The 26,861-nt window shown below is 34.7% G+C and overlaps 1 protein-coding gene across 1 annotated transcript in view; it reads right to left on the reverse strand.

Annotated features, from left to right (window-relative positions):
* VWC2L (von Willebrand factor C domain containing 2 like) overlaps positions 1–26,861 on the reverse strand; it is a 146,529-nt gene that overhangs the window by 103,300 nt on the left and 16,368 nt on the right. Inside the window, exon 2 of the mRNA XM_046643151.1 lies at positions 20,773–20,902. Within this exon, the coding sequence (XP_046499107.1) occupies positions 20,773–20,902 (130 nt within the window). The remainder of the gene's footprint in view (positions 1–20,772; positions 20,903–26,861) is intronic.

Below are 26,861 nucleotides of genomic sequence, written 5' to 3' on the forward strand. Positions count from 1 at the left end.
TAATGGATCCATACCCATATCCATACTATCACCATACTGTTTTGTATACATTAATAGTTCATCTGAAGACTTATATGCAGCATCATTTTGCTCTTTGCCTTTTTTTTAAAAGTCAAATCCAATTTAAAGGCATCGAAGTCTCTTCTCCTTCTAAAGGAGTTGGCTCTAAGTTCCTTGAATGCTTGAAGAATGCTGAGACAGCGGGAAAATCAGTTCCATTTCTGTTCTTTACAACGGTGCTATAAAGAAAAATAATCACATCACGAGTGTTCATTTGTACAGACAAGATTCTTTCTGGGCGTCTCTTCAACAGGAATGAAATAGTCTTAAAGTTTACATTTTGTTCCACTGTAGGGAATTTTAAATAACTGAAATGAATGGAGAGTAGTTCTAGAAAATTTATTATTTTGTCCCAATGCCTTTCAAGGTGATATTTTATTTTCAGTTATTCCCTAAGGGAATATAGAGATCTGAAATGCTACATAGATTTTCTTTTCATTTTCTCATATACTGTGTAGTGAGGAAGTATGAATCTGAAGTAGACCCACTTCTCATGTAAAGTTGTGGCTGACCACATGGATTACATTGGAGCTAATTGGTCCTTCCTGACTATTTGATAGAGTTATTTGCACAGTATGTATAGAATGTTCTTTTAGCTTTATTGAATTTTGTGTATTCATCATTGGTTCAGTTCAATAGTAAAATGCAATTATTTGACATTTTTATAACAGTTACAATAACATAGAAGTTTAAACAATGGTTTTTTTTGTACTGAATATACTTATTAAATTTTTATTTATTTAAAATATTTAAACCAAGATCTGAGAGTGTCTTTGATTTAAAAATATGAATTTTGGTAATATTTTTAAGTCTAAAAATATTTGATATCTTTAATGAAGATTAAATTGGTAATAGTATTTTCTAAAAAGCTCATATCTTCAACATCTGAGAAGGGGTTTGTAAGCTACCAAAATAATATAGCTCCTAAAAAGTCCAAAAATTTTGTCCTTGAGTCAGCAAACACATGCTGTTTGGTGGTTTGTCAAATGAACCAGTTTCCTCCCCTGAGTCTTCCTTTGGATGCCTGCATCTCTGAGTCCCCTTCTCTTCTACTGCAAATTCTTGTTCTCAGTATTTGGCATTAAACTGAGTGATAAAATTAACCACTTTATATTCTTTTCATTTTATCACTTTTGTTCTCGCAATGTAAATTTTCTTTCCCAGCTGATCTACGGAAAATGTCTTTTAAAATTCTACTACTCAGCTAAATCTTTTAAGGTGGTAAGTTAGAAATGTTTTAATGTCCTTAGCTGGAAAGCATAATTAGAAAATCCATTATTAAATGTACTATTTCTATTTTATGGTAAATAATAACCATAGCACTGTGGAAAGCACAATCTTTGGAATTAGAAAAATCTGGATTTGAAAACTACATACATCATGTACTTGGTATTTGGCACATTATTCCACATCCCTAAATCTAATTTTTCTCATTTATGTAAAAGGTAAAATAAAAAACAGGTAAAACTTCATAATATGTTATTAAGAATAGAAATAATTTGTGTAAACTATCTAGCAAAATGGCTAAGACATAGAGGTACACAATATTTATTGAGTGATAACCATTTAGCAGTTATTGTGGGGGCAATGAATATTACTGTTCTAATTTGTTTAGCTATGAATTGCTCAGCATTGTTGTGACAGGTAGAGACTGAATGAGCGTGGGTCTCTGTTGGAAAATACAAGTTATGAAAATAAACTATGCTCTTCCAGTTGTATCCAAGGTAGAGTGACTGATAAGATTTACTCTTCCATTAGAAACCATGAAAAACAAATAAAATACACGAAATGACAGTTTTCTCAGAGGTTGGATGTCAGGCAAGGAAAGACAGTGATCCTTGAGAGATGGGAAACTAATAAGGGGGATCTGTGATTGCCCTATGTTTCTGACTTGAGAGTTTCTAGGCCATAGTGCTGGATAGTGAAACCCAGGTGACTCCTAGAGTTGAGGAGACAGAGTAAGGTTTTGGGGAGACCAAGGCAGCTTGAGTTTAAAGAACAGAGTACCAGGCAGGAGAGAGCTGCCCAGAGACAGAGCCCTGCAGACCTGCGAATGGTTTCCCCAAAGTATTCAGCCGAGTATTGATCAGCATACGCACCTGAGGAAATTACCCAAGGCCAGGGAAAGAACCACCAGGGAACAGGGATGGGAACACTGCCAGTCTCTGCCAGCCAGACTAGAAAACCTTAGGATTAATAGGGTATTGGGTGCAGTACTCAAAATTTCCTGCCTTACTAGGAAAATAATTAGCCCTAGACTGAGCCCTGTTCTAGTTTTGCTGAACAATTCTTAAAAGCCAGACATAAAAAGATCAAAGCATTTCCATGTAACTTAACTTTGTACTTACAGCAAAGCTAAAAAATATATTTATAGAAAAACAAAATGTCCAGCACCCAACAAGGGAAAATTTACAATGTCTGACATTTGATAAAAAATTACCAGGCATGCAAAGCATCAAAATATGACCCGTAAAAAAGAACTATAAATTAAAAAAAATTTAGAGCTCACACAGATATTAGAATAAGAAGATTAACATTAAAACAGTTATAAATTTATTCCATATATTAAAAAAACTTTCGAATAAGGAAAACAAAAACAAAAACAAATCTAGATTTTAGACATGAAAACTACAAGCATGAATATACTGGATACGGTTATTGGCAGATTAGACACTGCAGCAGAAAAGATGAGTGAGCTTTAAGACATAATAGTAGAAACTATGTAAAATGAAAAAAAGAGAATCAAAAAAGATGAACAGAGCATGAGGTGTGGGACAATTTTTGGCAGCCTAATATGTGTATAATTGGGGTTCCCAAAGGTAAGGGAGAGAGAAAAATTATTTGAGGAAATAAAATCTGAAAAATTTCCACATTTGATAGAAACTATAAACCCACAGGTCCAAGAAGCTTAATGAAGTACAAGCATAACAAACAAGGAAACTACATCAGGACACATAATAATCACATTGCACAAAAATAGTGATAAAGAGAACATTTTCCAAGCAGTCAGGGGGTGGGGTTGGGGGGAAACATCTTGCATTCATAGAAATAAAGATAAAATAACAGCTGATATCTTGTCAGGAAAAAATGCAAGGGAGAAGACAGTGGAGCAACATCTTCAAAGTACTGAAAGAAAAAGCCCTGTCAACCAAGAATTCTATACCAATGAAAATATCTTTAAAAAATGAAGATTGAATATTTTTTTTAGGCATGAAAAAGCTTAAAGAATTCACCAACACACTTACACTACAAGAAATAATTAAGTCATTCAGACTAAAGAAGAACTACACTAGATGGAAATATTGATCTACACAAAGGAAATGGAAAGGTTTGGAAATTTACCTATGGGGGGGTGTGTGTGTGTGTGTGCATTTTTTATTATTACTTAAATCTCCTTAAGAGATAGCTTACTATTTAAATAAAAATAAAATAAAGTGTTGTAGGGTATATAACATATGTAAAAGTGAAATGTGTGACAACAATCTTACAAAGGGCAGGAGGGTTAAAATTCAAGTATACTATTGTGAGATTCTTATACCATACATGAAGTGATATAATATTACATGAATGTCAAGTGTGATGCGTTAACAATGTATACTATAAAATCCAAAGAAACCAATAAAACAAAATAAAGAATTATAGTGTAAATAGCCAAGAAAAAATAAAATAGAATCATAAAATATTCAATTAATCCAAAAGAAAGCAGAAAAAGATGGAAAGAGAAAGAAGAAAAGGGACGATTAGAAAAAATAACCAGTATAAGAGATTTGAATCTAACCATCTATCAATAGTCACTTTAAATATAAGTGATTTAAATACCCCAATTAAAAGGCAGAGATGAGCAGATTGGATTAAAAAACGATGCCCAACTTTATGCAGCCTAAAAGGAAAGGACTTCAAATATACAAACACAAATAGGTTAAGTTGAATGATGGAACAGGATACAGCACACCAACACTAATCAAAAGGAAGCTGGATTGGCAATATTAATGTGAGGACAAAGTAGATTACTGTGTAAAGAATATAAAGGCATAAAGAATGTCATTTAGTAATTAGAAAGGAGTCAACTTATGAAGAGGTCATAATGAATCCTAAATATTGATATACATAATAGAAGAGTTTCAAAGTATATGAAAGAAAGCTGATAGAACTGCTGGAAGAAATAGACAAATCCAAGTGTAGTCAGAGGTTTCAATACTCCTCTCTCAATAATTGATAGAACAAAGCAGACAGAATATCAGTAAGAATATGAAAGACTTGAATAACACGATCAATCAACTTGGCTTAATTAACAATTAAGAGTACCATACTCAAAAACAGCAGAATACGTATTCTTTATAGGTACACATGGAATATTTACCAAGATAGAATATATTCTTGGCCATAAAACAAGTCTCAATAAATATAAACAAATTTGGGTAATAAAAGCATGTTCTTTCATCTTTGTGGAATTAAATCTGAACTCAATAACAAATGGATACCTGGGAAAAACCCAATATTTAGAAACTAACTAACACATTCTAAATAATCCATAATTCAAAGAAGAAATGAAAAAGGAAATCAGAAATTATTTTAAATTTAATAAAAATGTAAATACACATATCAAACTTGGCAGATGATACTAAAGTAGAACTTTGGGTGTTTATAGAAGCACCTATATTAGAAAAGGAGAAAGTTCTCAAATTGTTTATGCCAGATCCTACCTTAAGAAACTAGACAAAGAGGAGCAAATTAAACCCAAAGTAAGTAGAAGAAAGAGACAATAAGGGCTAGAGCAGACAGCAATGAAATAGAAAACAGAAGATGTTAGAGAAAATTGATGAACCCAAAAGTTGATTATCTGAGAAAATAAAATTGATAAACCTCTAGCCAGGCTAATCAGGAAAAAATATATAGAAAGGAGAAATTACTAATATCAGGAATGAGTAAGAGGAAATAACTACAGAATTTGAAAATATTGAAAGAGTACTAAGGGAATGCTAACAACTTTATGATTATAAGTTTAGAAACTTAGATGAAATAGTGTAATTCCTTGAAGACATACATTTCCAATGCTAGCTCAAGATGAAATAACCCAAATAACCCTATATCATTAAGTAAATTAAATTTGTTGTAAAAGCCTTTCACAGAGAAACCTGCAGCTCAGATAACTTCATAGGTCTTTGGTGAATTCTGCCAAACATATAAGAGAAAATTAGTATTAATTCTGTACAACCTCTTTCAGAAAATTCAAAAAGGAGATGTTTTCCTAACATTTTATGTGGTCAGCAATATCTTGATACCCAAACCCAACAAAGACATTATAAAAAATCCCCAAAAAACAACCCTACAGACCAATATGGCTCATAAACTTAGATGAAAACATTTAAACATAATTTTAGCAAATCAACCAACATACATCAAAAGGTTAGTACTTCATGACCAAATGCAGTTTATCCTAGGAATGCAAGGTTGGTTTAATATTTGAAAATCAGTCATTCTGATTCACTATATTAAAAACTATAAAAGAAAATCACATGATCATTTCAAAAGATACTGGAAAAGCCTTTAACAAAACCCAATCTCCACTCCTGATAAAATCTCTCGGAAAAGTAGGAATAGAAGGGGATTTTCTCAGGCTGATATGAACATCTATGAAAACCCTACAGACAAAATCACATTTAATTGGAAAAGACTGAATGATTTTCCTTCCATATCTGAACAGCTCAAGGATGTATGGTTTTAGCATTTCTGTTCAACACTGTATGAGATGTTCTAGCAAGTGCAATAAGATAAGAAAGAGAACTAAAAGGCATATAAATTGGTAAGGGAGAAATAGAACTATCTTTATTTATGGGTAACATGATCATCTATGTAGACAGTCCAATGGAATCTAACAAAAAAAAATAAACTAGATCTAATAATTGAGTTCAGCAATTTGTTTCAGCACCCAAGATCAAGAAATAAATATCAATTTTATTTCTATATGCTAGCAGCAAATACTTAGAATATTTAAAAAATGCATACTAACTACACCAGCATTAAAGAAAATGGATAAATTATATTGTGGTATATCTACACAATGAAGTACCATTCAGCAATAAAAAAAGGAATGAACTACTGATACATGCTATAACATGGATGGATTTCAAAATAATTATGTTTAATGAAAGAATCCAGACAAAAGCGAGCACGTACTGAATGATTCCATTCATACAAAGTTCCAAGAAATGCAAATTTATATGTAATGACAGCAGAACAGAGGTTGTCTGGGATGAGGAGGAGCAGAAAAAGGCGGGAGGAAAGAACTACAAAGGGACATGGGGAAAGTTTTGGGAATGATGAACATGGGCACTATCTTGACTTTAGTGATTGTTTCATGGGTATACATATGTCAAAACATCAAATTGTAAACTTTAATAATGTAGAGTTCATTTTATGTCCATTAGACCTAAAGATAGCTGTTTAAGATCAAAATATTCTTAAATATAATTATGACTTAGAAAACAATAATAATTACCATAAAAACACAGAAAGAATAATTCATTTGAAGCAATCTCAACTTCATAGTAGATCAGTAAGGAGGAACATGATGAATGATGAATGAATTAGCAGTAGTATGTTCATTTTATAGTGCCTTTCTTTTCATTATTGTGCATTCTCTAGTGATTCTGCTGCCTTTAAAAATCAGTTGAATTTAGCTCTCATTGATCATAGCTTTCTCATCATGAGTTATCTTTAGGTCTGACCATTCTTGACAGCTTAACCTGAATATCATCTCCCACCTATATCAGTTCTAGGCTCGGGGAGACCTGCCTCTGCCTCCTTTGGGATTTACTATTCCTAGATCCTGTACAACTCAAGTGGCCTTGCCTTGACTTCAGGGCATTCTGTGGTCTGGGCTTTCCTCCCCAGGCTTGTCTTGCTTCTTGTCCTGGTATTACATTATCTCAGATACCATTGGCTGGTAATTATTTCAGCTTGTACTCTCCCCTTCTCCTGCATGTGCACAAGTGCGTGCGTGTGTGCACACACACACACACACAGCCTTCATTTGAAAGAGAACAGACTCTCTAATGGACACCTAAGAAAATGTACATGGTCCTCAAACTTTGCGCATCAGAATCACCTGAAGGACTTGTTAAGACACAGAATGCTGGGTCCCACTCCCAGATTTTCTGATTCAGTAGATTTGGGGTAGATTCGGAAATTTGGATTTCTAACTAGTTCCAAGATAATGGTGGTGTTCCTGGCCTGGGGCTACTTTGAGAATTACTGATTAAACCCTACTGGCTTTGAAGTTGGACGCAGCAGGGTTCAAATCCAAGCTGTATATCTGAGGGTAACTCATTTACTTTAGTCTCAGTTTCCTCCCCTGCAAATTAGCAATTAATGTTGTTTCCTCTTTATAAGATTATTGTAAAGATTCAATATGTTAATATCTGAAAAGCACTTAGAATATATAAGACATAAAAAATGAAAGCTAGTGTTACTCTTAGTAGTTAGATTATCATTATTATTGTTAGACCAGTATTGAGAAAAAGATATGAAAAAGGCAACTATTTCCCTCAGCATGTGCCATCAGCAGACATCCCTTTCCATTCCAGTCTCCCAGCATTCATTGCTCCCTTACTCATCCTACAGGCACCTAGCCTAGATGTTGTCTTTCTCTGGTCCAGTACCTTCCTACTCTCTCCTCATTATCCTAGGTTTATGCTTCCCCATATTTAAACTAATTGAACCTATGTTTGATGATTTAGTCATCTGATAAACTCAAGAACATATGTGTAACTTAATTGGTGTCCTCAATACCTGATATCCCAGCTATTTTGGTCAAATTTTTAGTGACATTAATTATGAAAATTTTAGAAATTGTGAGCATGAACGTATTTATGAATGTGTGTGTATGTGGACATGTACATTGGCAGGCTAGAAAGGGCACCATCTTTAATAGGATGAACAACTTTTTAGTATATCTCAGATGACATTGTACTGGGGGCTGATAACTTCACTCAGCTCAGGGACCTGACTATTGCATTTACTAGGAGTTAAAACAGAATCTAATTAAGTTTTTTACCATCAACCCACAGGAATTCTGGCTCGAAAGTCTCTCATGCTCCTCTCTACACTGCAGCTTTCCTCTTCTGTTGCTTTGCACTGTTGTCTCTCTCCGTTCTTAAAGAAGTCATCAAACCAAATCCAAGCAGGCAGGACAAAGTACACATTCACTGAGAACCTCACACCTTAAACACATGACATCAGTCCTTAGTGCCCTATGTCTTGCCCCTATTTTAAATCCCAACAGAGAAAGTTGGAGCGAAGCAGGCTTTCAAGATTTGGATATAACATTGCTGACTATTTTGTTATTTAATGACGTTGGAAACCAACTGAGCTTAGCGTTCCAGAAGGCAGGTGTGTTACTTTATGGACCTTTCAGCAGAACACATAAAAGTGAGGGGCGAAAGGAAGGGAGCACTCAGGGTTGGCTGGTTATCTACCCTGACAACAGCAGCATTTATGGCTGCTCTGTGCCATCAACTTACACAAATGAAGCTCATGTAAGCAAAATAAGTATGCAAGGAGGAACTTCGCATTTCCCTTCTCTCAATTGAGGGGCATCCAACCGTAAATATGTTTCAAAAGAAGTTTAACATTTCTAATAGATTGATTTGAAGCAGCTCAGAGCTACATTTAAATATTAGAGGTCTTACTGCAAGGGCTTCCTTCCTCAGCCACAGCAATTCTTCGAGAGTTTCCCAATCACTGTACGCCAGAAAAGATATGGGTTAGCAAGGTTCCTTTCTCCCTGTTCCATGCCATATTTCTGATTTCTTCTCCAGCCACACAATTTCATTTCTAGAATTAAATATTATTCCTTGCCAGCAGTTTTTCTCCGTCTTCCTTGATATCAAGTCACATTTTCTGAATGTTTCATGTCTTCACATTAAGTTCAGTTGATTTTACCAAATACTGACAAATCTCATATTCAGTCAATGTTCATGGCTTCCTTAAAAAGTTCAATCCCTATTGTTAGATAACATATATCACTACGGATAATACTGCCTGAAGTATTTCATTAATTTTGTAGTAAAGTAACTCACAAGTTACATGCAGTCAGTTCTTAGGAAATGAGCTTTAGGTGTTCATGGCAAGATTGTGAAGCAGTATATTATCGAGCTTGACTCGGTTTCCCCTGGCAATCAGCCTGTCTCTCTTAGATCACCTGGATATACCTCCCATCAAACTTAATTAGGAAAGAAATCTTCTGACAAGTACCCTCCTTCCCACTGTACAATGCATCCTAGATTCTCCATATGAAAGCTCTTCTCTATGAAATAGAAAACTGATACCTTTCAAAAGAGAATTTAAAATAACTTTAAGAATCAAATTTCTTACTTAATTTTAGATCTTTCAAAGGCACAGCATGGGTGTTTATTCATTCACTTATTCAAAAACAGATATTTGCACCTACAATGTGTTGTAAGCAGGGGGAATCCAACAGTGAACAAAACACAAACTCCTTTTCTGCCTGAGTTTCTACTTGTGTGAGGAGGGGAAAGAAGTAACTAAATAAGTAAAACATACACTACCCAGGTGGCAGTAGGTGTGAGGAGGAACAAAAAAGCAGAGAATGGGAGTAGAAAGTCATGGCTTAGGTTCTACCCCATAGCTCAAAGAACCATCAGAGTCCAGTGGAAGAGGGGTGCCCTGGTGGTCCTGGGCTTCTGGTGGGGTCTGAGATAAACAGGGAGAAATTAGTCTTAAGTGTCTCAAGCCTGACAGTCAGGGTGAGGCTGTGACTGTTGGCTGAGGATGTGTTAGGATCTTTTCAGGAGCACCAGAGTTCCAGGTCACTTCTTGCCCAATGACACGGGATGTAGGGACCCAAGAAGTTTGGTCACAACTGTAAGAAAGGGAATCTGGGAATCTATGTCTCAGGGATGAGTCTGTTAGACTTTTGCTCCAGACCCCTGAAACTTCTGAGGAGGATACAGTAAAACGTTCCTTGAGTCTCTCCAGATTCATCTTGCCCAAGTGATTTTGAAGACATTCAAATTCACAGAAGGTCAAGGGACACTATTGACATTTTGACTTTGTTTTTGTATTTGTCTGTGCAAGGTTTATGCTAGTTACTGAGGGGCGAGGGGGTGGGGGTGGCGGGACTCAGCTTGCTCTGGGCCTCCACCTCTCTGAAAAGCTTGAGCTTCTACATGGCATTGCTGAGGTGAGGTGAAGGTGTGAGCGCAAATTTCTATTGTGTCTACAGCACAAAGGAGGTTTGGATGAAGGGAGATTCAGTGCCTTAATTTGTGTCTCCATTATGAGCAGTGACCCATTGGTCTCTGGTACCTCTGAGAGCTACAAGGATGTCTGGGCTGTGAGGAAGAGGGTGGGGTCGTTATGGACTGGCAGCTCCACACCCTGAGATGAGCAATTGGGTCGCACCCTCAGTGAGGCTTCCCCATGGCCAAGGATCTAAGCCACCCATAGAGAGAGAGGAGTGTTTTTAGGAGTTCCTGAATCTTGGCAAGACTGAATGTCTTGGCTTCCTAGTCAGACCTCACCCCACTCAATTATTCCTGGAATCAAATCCAACTCCCAAGGAACCTATTAGTGATCCCAATTGCCCTTTTACTGTCATCCCCACTTCACAGACGTGTTTTATTAGAGATTACTTCTTTAATCCTAGATGTCAGTAGTATTTTATAAAAACAAAATTGAAGAGAGGCTCGCGAATAAGAGAGAAGGTGGGGTTAAGAACAGAAACGCAGTTTTGGGAGTTACACTCAACACGCCGCCAAGCTGCTATCGTTGAGATGATGATCTTTGAGGTTATGCGAATGTGTAGGAGCAAGACGTTCAGTACGTGAGTATTCATTATCCCTCCTCCCACCTCTCAGGTGCCCTGTGGGGTGGGGCACCGAACTCTGCAGGACTACACAGCCCTGGAAGGAGTGAGTGCGATTCCTAACGCGTCTATTCTCAAGGGAGGAATTGTGTGCTGTGGGAGGGCCAGACTCAGCACTCCAAAGGTTTATGTGGGAAAAAGTAATCCGCGAGCATTTCCTGTATTTTGAGGAAGAAACACAGAGAAAAAGTTCACATTTTTGCATACGTTGGCCTTCCTCCCTTTATTCCTGGAATGACTTGGGAGCCCTGAAAATTAAAGAAGAGCTGTGATTAGAAGGAAATGAATGTGGCATTAATTTTCATTGCGTCAGCGTTGTAAAATAATGTTTTTGAAATCTAATTTGCTGATGAATTAAGCGGGAATCCTGTTGGTTTAAGGCGACATATAAATATTTCCTTTCATATTTTGGAGGAAGTTTTATGAAAGCAATAGGAAATTATTGTTTGTGGCTCATTGAAATAGCTATTTATAATTACTCTATTTTGACATCTACTTTTTACGGATATGATAATTCTGACCTTCAGTCATGGAGTCAATGAAATGAAGACTTCGAAACTGCCTTTCATGGGATATGCTTTCATCGTGAACTATTTCAAGGGCCCTATAGCAAATGGCTATATGCAGTTGTCAGAAAAGTTTTCATTTTCAGTACATTTGTTTTATGTCTGTTTCACTTGTTACTAATTGCCTACCTAAGAGGAAGTGAGAAAATATCAAAGGTGAAAGACTTGCATCCAATTTTCAAACTTAAAAGGCTGGTTTTGTAAAACAGCTTCATGAAAATGTAAATCAATGTACTTAAGTGAATATTTTAACAATTGTCCTAATAGGTGCATAAATTGGGCAATGAAGTCTTCCAAATCTTTTATAAAGAATCTCATAGGTAAAGGAGTTTAAAGTCAAGTAGGAGAATGATTATTAGTGAACTTATGGAGTACAAATTATAACAAGGAATCTTAGTGCAGTTTCTAATAAGTGACCCATCATTGATTATTTAATTATTATGAAAACGGTGAAAAATATCTTATACAATCTTTTTAAAGAATTTTTCTATTTTCTCTTTTAAATAGTAATTTTAGATCACAGGGATAATACATGTTTGTTGTAGGAAATTTAGAAAATATGGGCTAGCAAAGGGAAGAAAGTAAAAATCATCCTTTGGCCTGCTATGCAGTTAAGTACCATTAACATTTTGAAGTATTTTCTGCTAGTCTTTCTCTATACATATGGTGTTTTCTTTTTAACAAAAATAGGGTTATATAGATATTGACTTCTGGCCCACTAGTTTAATAATATACTTTGAGCATGCATTTTTTTTGTAGAAGATATCCTTAATTTATTTTTACAATACTATTTGTAATGTTTTCTTAGTAGTCAGTCCATGTAGATATACTATGGTTTTTTAAACAACCACCTTATTGTTGAATATTTAGGTTTCAGGTTTTTCAAGTTTTCGCTATTATAAACAACTCTGTAATAAATATCTCTAGATATACATCTTTGTATACTTATCTGATTATTTCTTATCAATCAATTTCTAGAAGTGACATTGCTGGATCAAAGGTCTGTACATTTTTATTGCCCTTCGGAGAGGATATATCAGTTTACACTCTCACCAATAGTACATGAAAATGCCTGTTGCATTTTACCTGTCCAAAATTAGACATTATCTTCTTTTAGTTTATGGAGAAGTATATGGATAAAATTATATTACCTAATTTGCATTTAAATTTTTCCTTTTATAAATTCTTTATTTGCTTTTATGGTTAGGAAGATCGTCCCTATTCTGAAAATAAGTTATTTACATTATTTTTAAAATTCCTTTATGATTTCACTTTTTTAGATTTAGATCTTTAATCCAAATGAAATTTATTTTTATATAATGGGTAAAACAAGAATGTAATTTCACTTTTTAAAAAAATGATTAACCTTCATAATATATTTTTAGAACAATACATTCTTTCCTTAGGTCCTTGGATGTCACCTTAATTGTATACTAAATTGTAATACAAATGTGGGTTATTTTCTGATTTTCCATTTATCTATTTATTTTTGTTCTACTATCACACTGTTTAAAATTATTATATCTTTATGTATTATTTTAATGTATCTGGTATATTGAACTCTTCAGCCTTACCAAGTGCATTCTTTTTCATGTATTAAAGTTTTCTGACTTTGTCAAATTGCAAAAAGAAATAACATCACATAGAAAATTTGACAGGATTTCCATATAATTTATCATTAGAGAAATAGCAACTTAACAAATTTGAGTTTTCACATTTAGAAATCTGGTGTGTCTCCTTATTTATTATTTTTTAAGTAGTTGTTGGTAAGGTTTTGTGATTTTTAAAATGTAAATATGTATCCTCCAAACATTATTATTTATTTATTTTAATGTTAGTTTTCTTTTAAAAATAAGCTATCTGTTGATGTTAAGTAGATTCTAGTACTTTCACAATTTTGAGTGATGTGAAATTAAATTTTAAAGATGTGTATTATACGAGATTAAAAAAAGATAAATGGAAGCTAATTAAGTTATAATCCAATAAAATATTTCATTGAGTATTTAAAGAAAAAAATTGGCTCTTTTTTCACTATCAACTAATAATACATTAAAAGAAAATTTACATCTATAGTTATTGCTACAAATTTTCTGATCATTTTTCATTAATCAGAAAACCCAAAGTACAACACAGAAAATGAATGACGTTGTTCATTTGTCATGTCACACATCTGTAAATAGAAATGGAATTGCTGAGGTAAAAGATATATGCACTTGAATTTTGACATATATTGTCAAATTTCCTTCCATGGCAGTTGTATCAATTTCTACATCCACTGGCAATATGAAAGATTGCTTGTTTTATCATGATAGCAACAACAAAGAGGGTTATTAAATTTTAGGATTTTTGTCAATCTGTAAGTAAAAACTGATATCAAATTTCCATTTTCATTTTCCTTTATAAGTGATTTGAGCAGTTTTTCATATGTTTTAGGAAGTTGTTTGTTTCATTTTTTGTGGACTGACTTTTGAAGTTCTTTGCATATTTTTAAAATAGAGCCATTGGTCTTTTTCCTTATCAATTTCTAAGAGCTCTTTACATATGAGAGAGATTAACCTCTTGGGAGGTAAGATTAATTTTTTCTGCTCATGTTTTAAATTTGTTTGCAGTGTTATTTTGTTTTGTTTTGTCTTTTTGCTATGTGGAAATTTTTGTTTGTTTTAAAAATAGCCACTTCAAGATTATAAATGAAATTGTCCAGGTTTTCTTCTTGTATTGTTTTGGAAAATAGTTTATATTTAAATCTTTGCTACATTGAAATTTTTCCTGAATTATGAGATAAGGTAGGAATTTAATATTATATTTTTCAGACACTATCCAGTCATGCCTACACTATTTCTTCTACAAATTATCTTTCTCCCATTGATTTGAAATACGACTTTATCTATCATATACCAAGTTTTCATGTTGTCAGGTCTATTTATGAACCTTCTATTACATTCCATTGATGTCTCTGCATCATGTACCAGTGCCACAATTTTACTTTAATAATATACATACACATACATGTTATATAAAATTCTGTGCATTCATTTTGCATCCTACTATCTTACTAAATTCTCTAATTTTTAATCTATCTTCTTGGGTTTTTCAAGCATACAATCATATCATATGCAAATGGTAACAGTTTTATCTCCTTCTTTGCAATTTTTCTCCTCTGAATTCTTTCTTTTCTAATTATATTAGTTAGTTCATGTCTACCATCTATCTGAAATTTTAAATAATAGTGGGCATCTTTGTCTTATTCCTGACTTTATCAAGAATGCCTTTAGCTTTTACCTATTAAGCATGATTCTATCTTTTGGGGCTGAGGTAGACATATTATATCATGTAAAAATTATCCACTTAGTCTTACTTTATTAAGAGTTTTTGTCATTGGTTTTTGCTGATTTATGTCTGATGTCTTTATGTATATATAGAAATGATAATATGATCTTTCTCTTCAACTTAGTAATAGGCTAAGTTATATTAATAGAGTTCCAAATATTGAACTATCTCTGTAAACTTTACTCAATCAGGATGCATAATTATTTTAACCTGCTCCTAGATTCTGTTTGTTAACACACATATGCAATCCCTTTCCCACGATCTCTGAAAGCCCAATGTTTTTTACAATTTTGAAATCAAAACTCAGTTGGGATTAAAACTTGACCTGAGATCACTTGAGACTCTATATTTGTTCAGTCTCCTTAGTATGATTATCATATCTTTTGTTGCAGAAAGTTTCAAGTGTTGATTGAAGAATGCTGCCCTAGACCCACTGGTAATGTAATATATTGTACAATATATGAACTCCATTCCCTCTCTAAAATCTGTAACCCAAGGGTTTTACATTGGGGATTTCATATTTTGATAGCTCCCCATTACCAATCTTAAGCAAAGCTGCCCTCTACTTTCTTGTTTTTACTTTGTAATCTTGGTTCATATCAATATTACACTTCAGAAATTTTTTTGTTATTGTTCTTGTCTCTCCTCTGGAAGAGTATAAATAACATTAGAATTATCTTTTCTTTAAAGGCTTAATAAAACCTTAAATCAGAAAAATAGAATAGGTTTTTGAAAAATTCATTCAATAAAGAGGCCCATGAAATAAAGTCAAAGTTGTCTGCTTCTACCTTCTCACTTCTACTCTTTAATTACTCTTCTGATCACCAGACCGCTGTTAAAAATTTGGTGTGTTTTCTTCCAGAACTTTCCCTATGCCACAAACAAAAAATAACAAAGAAGATTTAAAAAATAAAAATAATTGAATTCATTAATGAGGCTGAATAGTTTTTATATTTTTTGAACATTTGTATCTTGTTTTTGAACTGCTGGTGTGTGTACTTTTCTGTTGTTTTTGTCCTTATCAGTCTGTAAAGGTTTAATGTCTTAAGAGATTAGCTCTTGTCTCATTCCCTTTCACTTCTCACTTCTGCTCTCTGAGAGTAACCACTGAATCCCTCTTCACATTCTAGTGTGTATTCACTTAGCTTTCCTCCCATGTACATACAAATTTGATGTCTGTTTAAAATTGTATATCAGTTGAAAATAAAAATGTTTTAAATACATGCCACTTACAATGTATGCATTATATAAGGGATGCATTACTATGTTGTGTATAAAATAATGTGTAGTCTACTCTACACTCCTTGCTTATTTTACACAGCAGTAAAAATGTCAATAGGGTCTTTGTAAAGCTTGCAATATATTTCTTTACTCTATTGAAGGACTATTTCATTTTTTCCCACCTTTTTGCTCTTAAAATGCGGTGAAAATTTAGTACATGTATGTGGGACAAAGTACACGAGGTGGAACTGCTGACTTCAAGTTACAGGAAAATGTTGATAGAAAGCACCTTCTTAAAAGTTGTTCAGCATTTTCTCAACTCTTTTCTTAACACCATTGCCAATTTGAGATCTCATTAATCTCAAATTATTGCCAATACAATGTTGGTACCTCATCACTTTAATTTCTATCTCTTCGATCCCTTGTGATGTTAAGTATATTTTATTTTCATATATTTATTAAACATTTGGTTTTCTTCTTCAGTGAATTTCCTTTACATACTCTTTGCTTGTTTTCTTCCCCTGTGAAATTGCTTTTCTCTCTTATTTATTTCAAGGAGCTCTTTGTATATTAGGGAAGTTAACAATTTATGTGTCAAACGTTTTCTCCCAAGCACCTTTGGATGCCCCTCTGTCTCTTATTTGTGCACTGCCCATCCTCTTTGTTGTCTTCTTTCTTTCAGTTTGCCCTTTTGCTTAGTCTATTTCCTGTGTTATCTGTATCACTATGAAACTAGAAGAGACTAAGTGATATGGAATTAAATATTTGAACAGGGCTTATGACAACTTCAGTTTAGTTAGAAAAATATGAAAATTCCTCACTTAATGTGTATGGAGGATTTTGTGGATGTTTCCTGTCTATTCCAATTTTTCATGAAGTGACTTTTCCTTCAAAACCATGAATAATGACTGACTATATGTTTCACTGAAAACACAGAACTCACTGGCATACTTGCTGATGAAACGTAAAAAATGCAGTTAGTCATTTGGTTGCTCTTGATCAAATATTTCATTAGTCAAATGTATGGTCCGTTACCAAATATTTGAAATATTTATATAACCCTCCAAACTAGAAAGGTTTTCTTTAAGTAGATGCTGTGCTGATTCACTTTTTCGTATTATAAAAACAAAAATCCATAAAGGGTATTCATTAATTCATATGGAAAGGACTGGGCCTGAAAGATGGGTCAAAGTAACGAAATCTTGGGGGGAGAAAACAGTCTTGAAATGTCATAACTTTTAGCAAGACATTTGGATTGCTAGCTCTTGAAGATGTATAGAGGAGGAAGAAGCAAATGCTTAGGAATATTTTTGAAAACAATAAATTCTTATGTCAAATTGCCCCAAATAAAAAATTACTGTCCTCTTCCTCCTCCTATTTTGTGTGTACCCAGCCATTCACATCTCTCCTTAATTTTTATATTTTATCCAGACTAAATTGACGTCTTTTCTTGGTGCTAAACTAACTTTAATAAGAATGGAGTATATTTTGTGGCTTGGAAGTATTCATTGATAATCACTGGAAATCTTGCTTGAGGTTATCATTGAGACAAGGAAATTAAAAATTCTCTCTTTTTTGTTTTTACATCATTAGAGAAAAATTTTAGAAGTGTATGCCTTTAAATTTATTCTTACAAATTATATTATGGAGAGTAAAAGACGCTGCCATTGTTTATCTATAGATAATTGTTACGTTTCCATTGGTAAACTATTGTTTTCTAGGAAAAATAGGCATATATCATTGCACTCCCTTGTTTCGTTTGCTCTTAAATAATCTAAGAACAAAGATTTTGACATTAGCTGAATATTGAGTTTTAAGGTTAAGTGTGGTAGATTCTGCTGCTTGAAACTTTCAGTTTATATCTTTAATACCTTTTGCTCTTGGCAAGTTATAAGTCAGGAAGGTAGAAAAATCAATCTTAGTATGCAAAAGGAAAGTATTTGGCAGCCAAAATAATCAGCATTTCTGCAAACCAAAAATTTTCAACACTTAGAAAGATTTAAGAAAACGTTATAGGACTGTTTACAAATTAAGCTCTGTTGCCTCTACCTTGAATCCATAGGGCAGATTTTTATCTTCTTTTTTCTTTTTTAATCTAAGAAAATAGCAACATGCTTTAAAAAATAGTTTATGCTCTAACGGGCAAATTAATCTTGTCATATGAAATGAGATAGACTTATCATGTGTTGGAAATTGAAGAAATTTTTCTAGTTATATTCTGTCATAATAAATGTCTCTTTCCCTCTGGCTCTTCTACTCTTGTGTCATCTGTTTCTGTTTTCAGGGCTGGGCTTAGAATGAGAGCAAGGAAGACGTGGGGCTCAGTCTGTTCTCTCACTAAAAATACTGGTACCACTGGTGGTCAGAATGATTCTCCAGCGGTCCTTAATATGCTCTTTTTTGACAATTATTATACTTTGACTTTTTGGGCACAAGTGACTAATTAGTGGCATTTAATAATAATAAATGATGACTTGTCATCACATTATATTACAATCAGAGTTAGTCTTCCTACTAATTTTAATTCAGGTTCATTTCCTTTATTTAAAATAGAAACAAGTTTGCTTGGAAATAGGACAAATGAACAGAAGTGGTTGTTTTGTATTGATTCATGAAGAAAAAGTTGAAAAACAATATATTTTGTTCTCTCAACATAAATTCTTCAGGAATACTAATGAGTTGTGAATTAATTTACTAGTTAATTGAATAATTAAAGTCCATTCATTATACTTTTTTGTACAAAGAGGGTTTCATTTGAAGTCGAATTTCTACTCTGGCATGTGATAGAGAAGAATAGAATAATCTTGGGTGACATCAAATTAAGCGTGGGCAGTTTGTAGTGGCTGATTTAACCTTTGACTTAGATGTTAACTCTGGATATATTATAGACTTTCGTGTGTGGTAGCTACGATGACGTGGTAGATGCATGCGTAAAACCTGTATTTTAAATGTGTGATCTAGTATGCTTTAATTCTACGAGTATTCTGAGTATATCTAGACAAGAGTTTTTAACTGTAAGCATAGTTTTGTTTACCCTAAATGTGAAACAAAGCCAACCGGGGCCACCTAGGGAAGAGAAGATCCTCAAGGACCTATTTAGACAGTTGCTTCCAGAAAAAAACTGTCTTCAGTCAAAGACTTGTCAATCCTATTTTAAAAGATTGATTAGGTAGCTGAGTTTTTATTCCTTCTGTCCTTGGAGAAAATGGAAAATAACAGGTCCTCTTCCACTTTAGACTAACCATTCATACAGTTTATGACAGTTAGGTCTCCCTCGAGCCTTCTCTTCTCCAGGACAAATTATGCTAACTCCTTCAGTCTGTCCTCGTAGGTCCTATTTTTCAACCATTAAATCATCCTATTGTTTTTCCCTGTATCTTTTCCAGTTTCTTAAAAATCCTTTTAAAAATATAAAGTCTTAAATGTGATATCTTTGCATATATTAGATAGGTGAGAGCTTCAGGAGGATATTTATTTCTACCCTCTAAGTCAGAGAGATGGTCACCATGACACACGTCCGTTGGATAGAGACATAAGAAGAAAAAGAGAAGCCAGGTGAGTAGTATAATATTCAACTCACTGGATTTATATGATCAGAATGGTAAGAATTACGCCTGGAAAAATGTCATAAGGGTTCTTCATAAGTCCTTTGGGAAGATACCAAAACACAAAAATCATTATAAAAACAACCAGAGCTGCTTTTGTTTTTTCTTTAACTAAATAAGCTGATTCCTCTCTTTACTAATTATAATTATGCAAAGGAAAAGATTAGTAGGTGAGCTAACATAATGCCAAATTCAGGACAAAAAAATGTGTAATAGAGGAAGATGAGCACAGCTAACTCAAGGAAGGGCATAGGAATTCAGCATTAGAGTGCCCTCAGTTTAATTCAGAGCTCGAACGACTTTTTCAAGCAGATATGAATGCCAAGAGGGGGCATGTGTGAAATGGTACTTAGTGAAGCTTTTTGCTAGTACATGACCAGAAGGAAGAGTTGGCTATTGGCTTGGCTGATATGCTGTTTGGGTTGATGGCATTGCATCGTCTTCTCTGCAGCATTGCCTTGATTTGGGGTGATTAGCATACTGTGGTCATTTCAACCTCTCCATTCTGTGAGGGACAAAAAGGGACCCATAATCTTATGAACCAAGTTCCTTCTATAGCAATTACTATGAAAGAAAAGTTCCATTGTAATAAAAACCGAAAACAAAAGCCTGAACTTTCTAGTCTTTCTTACTTCAACTTAAGTGCATTAAGAATGGAATTTTGTATTTCTTTGATAACTTTAGTCCTAAAGTCTTATCTCTGCCCAAAGCAAAATGCTAGGCATTTACCTTACACTCTCTCCTGGGTTATGCACTATGAAATGGGGTGAACTGCTTTATAGCCTCCACAAGACAGAAGTTCAGTAACAACAAAAAGATAGTAATATGTTCTTTCCAATATCGTCCTTATTAATCAACAATAAATAATAGGGATCACAAGAATGTCAGCTTATAAGAGCTTTAATTCCCCAGATGGAAAGCTTCATGATTCACCCATTGCTGGTTTATTTGCACTGTAAGGTGGGATAAAAAGATAATCGCCCATGCCCATATTGAAAAACCACAGGCAGATCGTAGAGGGCTCTTGCATTGAATGGTGTGCAGTGGTGAAATATTTGTATTTTGCACTAACCCCTCTTTGAAAGCTAATGCAGTATGGTCTTACCATTTTTGCAGACAGGACAACATTGTTCTGGTTCATAGACTGGGTTGACACACTCAGGAACTGCGCAGTCTGCTACAACACAGTGAACTTCATTGCTGGGCTCACAGCGACACCATTCACATGGAGAGGGCTAGGAACAAATCTAAAATTAGCCCCTTTTCTCCTATAACTTAATGCTTGCACATTCATATGCTGTCATAAGACAAAACATCAGTGTTTATATTGGCTTTACTGTATTAACTCCATTTACCATGTGTATGATCATTCTTCCCCAAGTGAAGGCAACCTGGCCATCTGAGCCGAGGTGGGTTGCCATGTTCAGCTCAGGTTGCCGTGAGTAACTGGAATGCTCGTGTATGACTTTTCCTATGTCTTATGTTCCTACTCTCCAAACAAATGTCTGGACAACTAACATGTCACCTCCTGCTTTGATTTCCAGATGCACTGACTGCTCTGCCTTCCTCTGGTAAACAGAAATGATACTGAAACACGTGGAATAAATTTTTGCCATTTGTCATTATTCTTTCTAAGAAAGAAAAGGATCCCTGAGAAATAAGAAAGTGGTAAGTGGACACCCTTACTCTTTGTATGAACTCTTTTTCAAGGTAAGCTGGACTCTAAATGGTATTTTTTCAGTGTGAATTTTAGAGGAGTTTGCATTTGGGATCCAAACATCCAGATACTGCCCCTTGAAAGATTTAGCGAATACCTTTTATCTTGCCTGCTTGCTTTTATGAATGAACTAAAACCAATCGACTATAAAAGCCACTACTTAAGAGTCAAAGACTCTAAAAAATAGAATTGAAAAGGAATTAATTTAGAGGGAAAAATAAAAAGCAGAAAATAATTTTTTGTTTTCACAGTACTTACCAATGACCAACAGTGAGTTTGGGATTTTTTGTTTCTTTTCTAGAAACTGCCTGTCCCACAAATGATCTCAAGCAGTGGCCACTCTGCAGCTTCCTCATCCTGTATGAGTCCTAGCTCTCCTTTCTTGTGAAACAGAGGTTTAGAATTCTGTCATGAATCTGGAGGCCTCAGAAGTTATACAAGATCTATACTTCTCAAATCAAGCCATTTGTTCCTACAAAATTCTGCCTCCCGCCCTATGTTACAGTGCCTCAGTTTCTCACTTCCAAATTGTGCTAATTAAAGCCCTCTGCCTTGGTGTCAGTGGCTACTGTCCATAATGTTTGTCAGCTTTTGCTTCTTCTTGAATCTGACAATTTGGGTAATATCAATGCTCCTTGACTCAGGTCGTCTGTGGGATTGGAAACCTTTCACCTAACCATTTTTAAATTAATTTTATCTGTGCTTTCTGCAGAATGATAGTCTAGCTTTCAATTAATTATTTTACTTTCAAATTTAATAGGAACAGGAGAATTAGCCATAGAATCTGTGGGGAAAGCATTGCTATTTCTTAACGCAGTCAATGAGTTTATTGAAGGGTACAGGTTAAGCTCTTTACCACATGGTGAGTTGTGTTAAGTATTTCAGAGGAATCTATTGGGTTGTCCCAAGGGCTGAGATTTTCCTGAAGCTCCTCTGCTGAATAACCTCATGAGTCAAGGAAAATATTTGATACCACAGCACATTGTTTGTTGGAGGAAATTTTGAGCGAGGAAACAGCGTGAGAGATGAAAATTCCTGCTGCCTATACTGCTCCTTATTTTGGAAGGCCCATTATGATATCTCAAATTCCCAAGCAAAATTGTCAGAAAGTGTCGCCTTTCCTTGGTTAATTGCAAAGAAGTATGTTTGCTTGGCCTTCTGAAGAACAGCAAGGACTTGGCTTGCATTTATTTGTTAATATGAGAGAAAAAAGGAGCCACTAATATCATTGCTTCTCTACCCTGCTGTTCCACAGTGGTTATCATTTGTTTTTCTTGGTTTCCTTCTTGCTGAAGGAGGGGCTTATCTGTGCAACTCTAGTGGACTGATTCTGGCATTAAAAATCCCAAAGAATCCTTAAATTTTCCAATGCCAAATATTTACCTCAAAGTGTGATCTTTGAGAAAGATTTGTTAAGACTATTCAATTCCCAACATAGACCAATGAAGAACACCATTCTGATTCAAACAATGTTTTTGCACATTATTAACTACCGGGTATTGCGTTAAGCCATTTACCTATATCAACTCACTTACTTGTCGTAATAAACCTATGAAGGAAGATTTGTTATTATCTCCACCTCAAAGATGAGGAAATTGGCTGAGAGAGGTTCAAAAGCTTTCTTAGGTCCTATAGGCAGTGAGGGTCAGAGGCAGGATTTGAATCTAGGCAGCCTAACTTGCTATCCCTTACTGCCACATGATAGCAGGAATCACTGTTCTGTGCACGCCCATCTGAGTAGTTTATTTTCCGATGCTTTGTATACTTCTCCATGCAGACTTGATCCACAGGAATAACTATTGGCAACTAAATAATTGATTTATAGAGGATAGACACTTCTTGCTTAGAAAGAGAATTTCACTTATTAGGGTAGTTAGTGCATAAAGAGATTATTATAGAACTATAGAGCTTTTTAACTGTTCTCAAATGTGAGTTAATAGAAAATTGTAGTAGGCTGAAGTTAGGTTGCCACGAGGCTCACCTTCTTGGAGACCTTGGCATCTTTAAGCCTTGCAGCCTGGCAGCTACACTTATGGATATCTGGGAGAAGCACTAACAGATAATGGTCCAGCAAAGACCCCAGGGCATCTGCCTGAAGTCAGTGAAGGCTGGATGTGTGTGCACTGGAATCCTAAGAAATACTCTGTGGAAGAGCTAAGACTACAAGGCTTACTGATAAAAAGTACGCCTGATTTTTTTAAGGCATTTTGAACAATGAGAAACATAAATTACAAAAATAAGAATATCACCTTAGCCATCAGCGGCTTCTAATCCTTCCATGAACCTGGCTTTATTTGTAACACCAAACTCTGGTCCTTCCTAGCCCAGAATCTCTGTCAGAAACATGTTATTTCCTCTTGTTTTCACTCAAATATTTTTTCAAATAGTGTCTCTGTTTCCGCCCATTTCATCACATTTCAAACCTCCTTGTACCCATCTCCTCCCCCTCTGAACACGAAATCAAATTGAACCCATTGACCTCAAGCTAAAGCCCCTTCGTCCTCTCCAGCCTTGCTGAGCATCTTTCCTTTCATAAGCTCACCAGTTCCAACACCGTTGTACTTCACTTGCCCAACTTGACTTCCTCCGTTGCCCACGCTTTCCCCTGCACTTCTGAAAAGACATTGCTTAGACAGCGACAAGTTCCTAGGATGAAGCAATGTGCTACTTTGACATTAAGTTCAGACTTTAAAAATTCTTCCCACCTTACAACATAAAACTCTGAAAGGTTTGGTGCTTCGAATAAATCTTTACATGTTAAGCACTGAGCTGGTTACAAATTTCCTTTTATCAGGCTCTTCAATGTGAAAACTATAGATTAAATCTGAAAGTGTCCCCGTAAAAACCAAAGATTAAACAATAAAGTTATCCTTAGAGGAACAGAGAACACTGGAACAAGTACTTGGAAAAAAACTACTGGCTTTTGTCAGAAGAACCTGTGAAATTATGACTAGTACATGGCTTTTGTCAGCTAGAGATTTGGTAAGTAAGATGATTAAATGACACCATCCTAAAACTTTATACAAGGAAAATTGTTTTTCTAAGAAATCTCACAGAACGTTTTATTTCTATGAAAGCTTTGGAAAATAAAGTAACATTCACTAGGTACACGTTTACATAAATTTTAATTGAAATTAGGATTGGCGGTCAAATTTATTTGTTAATGAATGTATTATATATCTGGGTATTATGTGTCTGTTCTGACTCTGTCCTCCTCTAGCTTGTGTTTTTGAATATCTAATGTCGGACTCTGTTTAAGCAGAAACCGTGCATTTTATCTGTAGTTTGTGCTATCACTGAATACACTCGGAAGGCTAATAAATCCAAATGCCATCCAAACTGTCCCCAAATTTCAAAGGGGTTTCCTGCTAGATATATGTATTTATTGATTTTACAATTAATAGAGTAAAAGGGGACTCTTTCTTTAAAATAGGTTTAAGTGACTAGAATCCAAATTTTCTTCCTTGGTATTAGAATGGAAACATGGCAATTCACATCATTTGAAAAATGGTTAACTTCTGAGGACCTTGACGCGGAAATCTCAATGTCACTGTGATTTTGAGAATTATTGGACAATTGGACAGGGGGTCTGGGAATCCTGGAAAAAGCAGAATGCACTATGACTTTTTAAAATGGAAAAAGTAGCCTGAGAACTAGTAATTTAGATTACTGGAACAACTGAATGACGCCAGAAAAATGGTCAAATACGTTCTTTGTGAAAATTTGGAAGCTAATGTGGTCATCACCAAGAGTCAACACAGGATTATTAGAACATATTATTGCAGACTGGCTGCATAGAATTTGCCAGATGTTTATAGAAAATGCACATTTACTTTGTATTTGGACTACAATGTGACGTATCTATCCACACCTGAGAAAAGCCGGGATGTGTGGTCCATACAACACCACCTCATGGCAGCGTTATTTATGTGGTGGCTCTTATTGGCATTGTTCGTAGAGTACAAGCAAGGAAATGGTCCTAGTCTATAAGGCTTGTTACACAAATTTAAACTTCAAGGGGACAAGGGACATAGCGGTGTTCAGTTTATTATTTTAATTTGGCGAAGTTGAAGATAACAATCTTCTTACGAGTTGAGGAACTCTAAATCAGGAAAAATAGAAAAGTTATTTTGTTGGCTTTATGTGGGTGGCTGTGGGATCATGGTTAAAAGCAAGTTCTCCTTAGCCGTAGTATTTGGGTTCTAGTCTCAGATGCTTTACTCATTAGATGAGAATCTTGGGGAAATTACATAACCTTTCTGTGCTTCAGTTTCTTAATCTATAAAATGGGAATACCAATATTGCCGACCTTACAGAGTTATTGTGAAGCACATAAAAATACATAAGAAATAATATAACATTATTATTATTATTGTTCACTTGCATACTTAGCCTAGAAGGGGCTTTCTGAAAAAGACTCAAAAGGTACACAATTGGAAGCACAAGATTGTATTTAAAGGAATATGCAGGTTATTTCTCTTGTTCAAAGTAGAATCTAATTGCAGAGGTGGCTGCAATGAAGTTTGATAGGACTTGGTTTGGTGGGAGAACTTGTGAACTAATAGAATTAATCATGTCAGAAATGCATTGAGAAAAATTGTTATAGAAGTTTCTAGATAGAGCGTAATTGTGAATGTTAAAATGACCCTTATAAATCACTCAGAAAAGAATAGGAAAGCAACAAACCCATTTTATTTTCCTGAAGTCTCATCAATTAGATGTCAAATCAAATGCCCTCTCTCCAGGGAGATCTTCCCTAACTATTCCTCCATCACACTGCCTTTTCAGAGCTCTTATCAGTTCACAAAATTATCTTACCAATTTGTTTATTTATTTATTCTTATCTGCCTTTGTTCATTGCTGTATTCTCAGCACCAAGAAGACATCTTTGCACATAATAGATACATAGTAAACCTTTGTTAACATACATGCAAACATTTATGCATAATCTATGTTTTCTTTGTTTGTTTGTTTGTATGTTTGTTAAGCCATACCTCTGGGCAGCTTGATCTATGTTCATCATGCAGGAATAGGATTCTGATTCAATAATGTGTTCACATGTTATTTAAATATTATAAAGGGCACTTTAGGGAGAAAGTTTTCTGACTATGTGTCATGAAAATAACTATTTGGGTTGCAGTATTATGGCAAAGAACGTAAGCTCATTCTCTAAAGGTAATTTGAAGTTCATAATATCCGTTGTGGGGATCACAAGGTAAGTCAATCTTCAGGCACTCCATTGACTAGACTATCTAGCAGTAGATGATTACAGACTTTTATTGCACTAGAAAATACCATAGTAACTAAATTTAGGACAAGAACACGTGCAGAGGAATTGCTAAAGGGTCTGAGAGAGAGCTAGTCTCATTTTCCAATATGTGTCAAGTTTAATGGTTGCTTATTAAACAAAATGATTTTAGTATATTATAAAATATTTTTCATGAAAAACCCCTGATTTTAAACATGCTCATTTTCCT

Source organism: Equus quagga, chromosome 17 (genome assembly GCF_021613505.1).
Source record: "Equus quagga isolate Etosha38 chromosome 17, UCLA_HA_Equagga_1.0, whole genome shotgun sequence".
NCBI lineage: Eukaryota > Metazoa > Chordata > Mammalia > Perissodactyla > Equidae > Equus > Equus quagga.